Source organism: Phalaenopsis equestris, unplaced genomic scaffold, assembly GCF_001263595.1.
Source record: "Phalaenopsis equestris unplaced genomic scaffold, ASM126359v1 Scaffold227203, whole genome shotgun sequence".
Taxonomy (NCBI): domain Eukaryota; kingdom Viridiplantae; phylum Streptophyta; class Magnoliopsida; order Asparagales; family Orchidaceae; genus Phalaenopsis; species Phalaenopsis equestris.
Window position 1 is genome coordinate 41249 of NW_018245200.1, and position 7610 is coordinate 48858.

General features: G+C 34.9%; 1 protein-coding gene across 2 annotated transcripts; it reads right to left on the bottom strand.

Annotated features, from left to right (window-relative positions):
• Positions 1-2447: 2447 nt before the first annotated feature.
• Positions 2448-6878, bottom strand: LOC110037929 (probable E3 ubiquitin-protein ligase RNF144A; the record flags this gene model as incomplete). 2 transcript variants are annotated; one of them, XM_020742670.1, is given in 3 exon segments in its annotated part: positions 2448-2562; positions 5517-6464; positions 6630-6878. In XM_020742670.1, coding segments are annotated over 2 exon segments (987 nt in total). In that variant the 5' UTR covers positions 6428-6464; positions 6630-6878.
• Positions 6879-7610: the final 732 nt, after the last annotated feature.

The window sequence follows — 7610 nt, forward strand, 5'->3', positions numbered from 1 at the left end:
CACCCTAAGGCTCGGGAAGGTCCTATAGGAATCCATTTTGGGTTTCCTCATGTCGGTTTCATCCTTCTAAGTGTTAGAAGTCGATACCGCACACGCGAAACTCCAAAAGAGGACGGAAATAGGTCGAACTAAAACGAGACGGGCACCACTTCTAAGGTTCTAAGATAGTCGCAGGAAGACCCCTAAGGCTAGATCCTAACTCCTACGAGGAATACTAGACCTCACGAAAATTGAGGTCAACAAGGACATAGCAGGAACACCGAGACAAGATGTCAGTGCGGTCGTGTACAAAGATGACCTAAGCTCTATTTGTCATTAGCAGATGATGAATTCACCAAAAAAAAGTTGTTTAAAGTAATTTTAAACTTCTAATAGAAATATTTTAGATTTGTATTACTTCAAACCAAACAACAAAAATTCAAAACTCATGTTTTTCAAATTATAGTACACTCCCAATACCTCAAAACAAACAACCCTTAAACAAATTTGGAATTACTTGTTTGAGGGAGTCGCTAGTCATTTTAGGAGAGAAAAAATTACCCCAACTAAGGATAACTATATTTGGCCAAGTCTAAAAAGCAATGTAACAAGATAATTTTATTATTTAGGACTTGCAAATTCACAAAGAAGAAAAATATAATACAAAATTACATGCATGTTACCAAATCTATAAGAGGATGTTAGTATGTATTTAAATTAGATTTATCATTGATAATGAGGAAGCATGATTTGAATTTTGTAGTGATAAATCAATTTTTAAAAAAGGCCTATTTCATACTATGATATAAATTATAGATGCATCTCATATTGTTAATTATACTTCAATAAAGTTGTTAAATTACATGATTAACATTCATGAATTATTTCTAGAAAATTCTTAGAAAGAAATGGGAATACAAGCTAAAATTTCAAATGCATCTCACCCACAAGCTTAAAGACAAATTGAAGTAATTAATATAAGTAAGATTTGATAAAATATCACCTCAGAGTGAGATTTAATATTGCCCATGTCAAATTTGCTATGCAATTCATTTACCAATGTATTTTGGTTGTCCATTAAAATTGTCACAAGTTATCATCCTAAAAGTCCTATTAATTTTATTAAAATTTCTAGAAAAACTAAATATAATTAATCAGCACAATCATTCAAACAACATATGCATGATTTGCATGAAGATAGTCATAACAAATTAGTTATTAATTAGGTTAATTACAAGCTTTCTTCTAATGTGAATAAGATGTACATGAAATTTATACTTTGCAACAAAGACAAAGTCTTCAACTCTAAAAAGACATCCATCAAGAACCATTATGATTTTTTTTGTTGTTTCGATATCTATATGAATGGCTAACAACCATTAAGGTATTGAATGTAAGAAATGTATGACCATTTAAGAAGTTATAACATATCAAAAATAATATTTACTGTATTAAAATTACAAGAATAACTAGTATATTCAACTTTCAATGTATCTAATTTGATCTTATTTCATGAGTCAATTGTAGATTGTTTGAATTTTGCACTTTCTTCATTTTATTTTGAAAGTCCACTATTATATAATTTTATGCAAATTTCCCTTGGCCATTTTAGATGATGAAATTGCATCCACCGTTGATGCTAGCTTGTTTATTAGTACCTTAAATTTGTTTCTGATAATTCATAGATTCCTTTGCAGGAAACACAATTTTTGTCCTACTTTGTTTGATAAGTATCAAGTACTTAAAAAAAATATCGAGTAATTAGGCAGATTTGGTGGACATATATGTTCTCATTTTTTTCAAGGATAATCACAGCAAGCACTGATCTAATCAAAGATAATGGTTTACATATCATTAACAGTTTAATTTATTCTTTTGAAATCAATAATCACGAAATTTTCAGCAGTAAAGGAATGATCAAGAAAGAGATCTACACAATAAATATCTCTAATAAATAGCAGTGGAGTTTTGAAAGACATATGTTTACATATCATTGGCAGATTTTTTTTTTATTTTTATTTTTTTTGAAATCAATAATCACTACATTTTCAACTGGACAAAAGAACAAGAAAGAAATCTACACAATAAAGATATAGTGGCACTTAATAATTTAATTCTATGAGTCCATGTAAATCCATCTATTAGTATATTGAGCTCAAATTAGACATCCGAAACCTTCCTAATTGAAGGTAAACTTTAAAGTGACAACATATTTACTAATTTGAAAATGTAAACCGAGACAAGATATCTGTGAAGATGTAACCCAAGGCAAGATATCCAAGAAAGAAACAACAAATGACATTCCTGAACATTAGAATTTCTCATTACAAGTTACCCGAACATGACAGAAATAATTTCTCTTATATACTATCAGCTAATTCATACTAAAATAAATGCTAAACTATTATGTGTAACTTACTAAAATAATGATTTAAGAATCCAATCAAAGATTTCTAAAAAAAGCATACCTCCAACTCCAAAATATCAAAAGAAAAGCTTCCCAGAAGCTAGCGCTTGCATTTTTCACAGTAGTGATTGACTTTCATTTCTGATGCGCAACCATAGCAAAAGGTAAAATGACACCTTAGAAGAATCAAATAAATCAATATATTAGTTTTTAATTTGAGATCATCAAATAAATATAAAAAGACCATAAAACAACATTACATACTTTAGCCAATTAACAAACAATTATTTCTATAAACAAGTATAACAACAAAAAAAAATCTTAAACGGTCACCTAAAGAGATTGGTTATAGGGTTCATTTGCAAGAGAACAGATAGGCAGACATTGGAAACAACATGGAGTAACCATTGCATGACTGACCCAGCCTAGCCATAGCCTATAGCTCACCTTATGGCAATCCTAGTGAGATGCAACACTTTCTTGGACCTAGTTGGGCCAAAACATTAAATGGGTCACATCTAAATCAATTCCTATGAAAAAGAAATCCAACCTTAGAAAAGGTTGAATTGGCTCAACCCATGAGTCAATTAGACATGAACACAATCCTAGTAATCCTACCAAGACAATGGACCCACTCACTTGGCTAGGTGGTGTCGATTAAAGCATCATTTGGCCTAGGTCAATGTGGGGTTGACTATGGACCCAATTAACCCTGGCCCTTTGACCTCTTTGACCAAATCAAACCCCATTGAGCCCAAATCAACCTAAGCCCTAGCCTAGTTGACTCAAGGCCCTAGTACTTCACCCTAAATTACTTCTAAAATATATAAATTAGTGAGAAAAAATCACAAAAAAAAATTTAAAATGCTATGAACTAGTAAATACAGAGAGCTCGAATAAAATATCCTAAATTAGTTCTAAACTGTATGGATTAGGTTTTTATTATTTTCTAAAAATTAGATTAATTCTCAAAATTTAGTATTATTAAAAAATTCCCAAGTATCTTAGGCTTTGTTAATTAAATTTGACGTTAAGTATAGATCTCAAGTCACTTAGATGCTAAAGATATTAATTTGACTTTGGTCTCCCCTAGGCATAATTGAACAAATAACCCTACAAAATACTGCAGCATGTGTTTTGCAACATGCCTATTGCTTGATGAAGTTTGGGTCCTCTGCATATTGTTTCTAGAGAGATTCAAATCCAATGATAGAAATTTAAACAGCAACAACATGGTTGGCCTACCTTTGGGGGTGTTTCCCCCATGGTTGGAACGATCTTACTTTTTATTGAGGATAAACCTAAACTTTTGAAAAAAATATCACCCTGAAGACAACCATGTGACTTAAGAAGTAATTGATGGTAACTAAATAGCACAAAATTTTGTTGTAAAAGATAGTGTTCCCACCTCTTTAACCAACAAATAATCGCATAGAATTTTTGCTCATAAGTACATCATCATTGTATCGTAGAGTGGAGCTTTTAACAAAAATACTTGATTAGCTTGCTTTCCTGGGATGACACGAAGCCAAAAACCTTAGTAGTCATCTCAATTTCAACTTGAAAATGGTTTCTTAAAGTCAAGGATTACAAAAACTGATGTGGAATATAATGCACTTTGAAAGAATTGAAACTCTATCATTGGTCATGTCTCCATCAAAATGATTTTATTGCAGAAATTTCTATGAAACACACTAGCCTTAGGGTTATAGTTGATCTGAAATTTTGCCTTTAGGCAAAATTAACAAAAAGAGAATAAATGGAGTTCTTCTAGAGTTTTTCTTGAATTATTTCTTTCAAACCTCCAATGCAACTCCAATTGATTAGTCTTGTTGAGATTGCTATGGCAACTATAATGATGAAATTCTTCTATGTCAATGGTTACTTCTTAAGAACACCTACAAAATTGTAAAAGATTGCTCATAATCTAAAGGAAGTGTCATTGGAAAGGTTTCCTCATCTGTTGTTTTTAGCATATTTTTTATCTTCCCATTGATGCGATATATTTAATTGAATCCACCAAACATTTGTGCCTCCTTTTAGTTCATAGGAATGTTGCTTCTCCAAAATAAATTTCCATATACTCGAAGAATGATTCAATGGCATGCCCATAAAAGAAGGGAATACCTTAAAATTGTATTGATTCTGCTCTTAAGAATAACGTCTCCTGGATGCTGCTCCAATTTTAGTTGTTTACAAATTGAATCAAAGTGAAATTGAGTTTTTATATCGATGAAATATTCATTCTTGGTCAAAGACAAAAAAATAGTTGATGAGCTGGTCGATCATCTCTTAGAAGGCGATGTGAATCATGATTTATCAAAGCACCACTGGTGCAATTGATGGAGTTTGAATACCACTACTCTAAAAGATAGGAAGTTCCCAACGCATCTCAGTAATAAGAAGTTCAAAATCATTCACCAATGAATCTATTCATCATTGATGGAGAGCAGACAAAGTTCGTGCATGGAGTCCTAATTGCAGTCATCGTCATGAGACAAGTTCTTGTCATCATTCACCATTAGTGTAATTGACCAGAACAATAGGAGGAAAAGAAGGAATATTTTAGTTTTAATTCATTAACTAAATGTTTTATTTATAAAAGAACAAGTAACCAACAAAGTATGAAGTAATACTATTAAACTGATATTAAGCTGAATAATAAAAGCAAACAAACAAACAAAAGAGTATAACAATTGTTAATTAAACTAATCCAGCCGGTAAAATGGCCAGTGGGCGGATGAGTTATGTGAGCTGCATCATATACCACACAAATCATTAATGCTACCAATATACCATCCTATTCTGTAAACCCTTAAAAAGATTCAACATTTGCTCGTTTGTGATAAAATAAAAAGAATATCATTTTAATTATTATTAGATCATAAAAAATAAGATAGTGTTTATTAAATTAGCAAATCTATACATCCTTGTTCAAGTCCAACCGGGTAGTATGTCAAAAATCAAACAAACGCATTCGTAAAATCAGGTCTAGCAAAGACAATCAACCAAAGCTTCTCAGCCAAACAAAAAAGTTTCAAGAAACTAAAACGAATTACATGGATTGCAAAAATACAATTCAGCCAAACAGCATCAAGCTACAAAGCAAAGCTTTGAAAGACGATAGTACCTGCACGAAATGAACGCGCATCCATCAATCTTCTCCACAAAGAACTTGCACTTCGGGCATCTCTGCCATTTGCTTTTCTTGGCCAGCTTCATAAGCATCAAATCCTCACTCTTCCTCTCATCCTTCCCCAGTTCCTGAAACTCGCTACAACTGAACCCCAAATGCCAAGGTACCTTGCACTGAGCACAAAAGAGTCTATTGCAATGCGGACACTCCGCATCGGTTATCACCTTTTCCATATCATTCATCATAAGCGCCGAACAATCCTTGAACGGGCAATAAAATTTATCATCTACCATTGACTCGCACAATGCCTTGCACCAAAAATCAAATACTCCTTCGTCAAGTATCAGCGAGCACATCGCTGGCTCAAGCTTGCCATTCATGCAATTTGGATCCGGGCACTTGATGAAAAACACGTTTTCCTCAACCTTTGCCGCTACATACTGGCTGACGCAGTTCTTGCAGTATGTATGAGAGCAGCCTTCAATGGCGAATAGCTCGTGCGCGTATTTAGACTCCGTACATATTTCACAATTATAGTTGGGCTCCAGAAGTACAGGACTGGAGGAAACCCCAAACTCCATTTCCAACTTCTCTTGCTGCGTGGTGCCGGAAGATTCCCCGATTTCGATGTTAGGCTTGCCGACCCATGGATCTCCCATTAATGGCATCTTGAAAGAGCGGGATCTCTTCGTGTAAGGCCTACGAAAACTGGATACCCAAGCTGAATGGGGTCCGTCTCGCTCGACGACGATGGGGTTTTTACGGCTGCTCCCTCTGCTTATTTCTATCATTCCGAGAAACTCGACCTCGTCATCGATCTCAATGGGGTCCTTAAAGCCGCTACCTCTGCAGGGGTTTTCGTCGGGGACTATAATAATTTCCCGAGCAGGACTGCGAACGTCCATGGGGAAACCACTTCTTTTGATTTCTACTTCCCAGGCGCTTCTCGCGTGGAGGGGAAAGCACAGTGAAATGAGTAAAAATTTAAACTTCGACTTGGAAATTTGCGTTTGGGAATGCGCAGATTGGAAAGATTACGAGCAGACGGAGAAGATCAAGAAATCGGATCCCTATTAATTTTATATATTTGAAAATATTTTTACTGACCTTTCATTTCCTACTTTCGGAAGCCGTTGAGTTGCCAGAAAAATCTCGATCTGAGCGATTCAGAATAAGCGGTGTGTTTAAAATCGCACTAATCTTCCCCGTTGGACCGTTGATGGAGCGAAATTCTTGAATTTGTTAGCCAAGTTATTCAACTTGAATAAGGAGCCGTTTGGGGCGGCAATAAAATCACGTTTCGCGATTTGATAGCACGGTCTGATTTTTAGTAGCGGCGTCCTTGTATTTTGGAATACTCTAACTCGTTTAACAAAATTTAAGGATAGCAGCCTCGTGGCCAGCATTCCTTCGTAGTATATTACTGTTGAACCTCTCAATCGCTCTCTCCATCGTGCATCGTTCCCCTAACTATTTGATCGAACTCTCTCACCCACCTCTCTGTTGTTTGTCCTTCTCTCCCTTCTCACTCGGTGCTTCGGTTACCATGTAAGCGCTCGTTCTCCCTCACATGTGCCTCTCTCACCTGCCCTTCTCCTCTCCCTTCTCATTTGTTGGTCCAGTTTTTGTAAGTGAATGTGTTTTGTTCATCTGTGTACTCCAATAGTTGTTGATGGATTCGTTGCTTATCTCATGCAATTTTTACCTCTCTTTGTTGGAATTTTTGTGAGATTTATTTCTTCATGCAAGATATTTGGAATTTTTCATGAGGTTTTTGGCGCTCTGGTTCACAGACCAACCAAAGAAGATTTTTTTTTACTGGTCTGTTTGAATTGCTGTTTTTTTTATTATGGTGGTTGTACTTGTGATTCTTGTTATGGTGTTGAGGTTGGTGCTAGTGTTGTGGGGTTTTAGTGTTGGTGATTGTGTGGTTTGTTGGTGAGCCAATGAAGGTTTCTTTAGGCTAGTCTGCTGGAATTGTTGCTTTCTTTTATTATTGTGATTGAATTTGTGACACTTGAATACTTGGAATTAGCGATGGTGACTGTGTGATTCATTGGTGATGGTTTTTTTAGGTTGGTTTGTTGG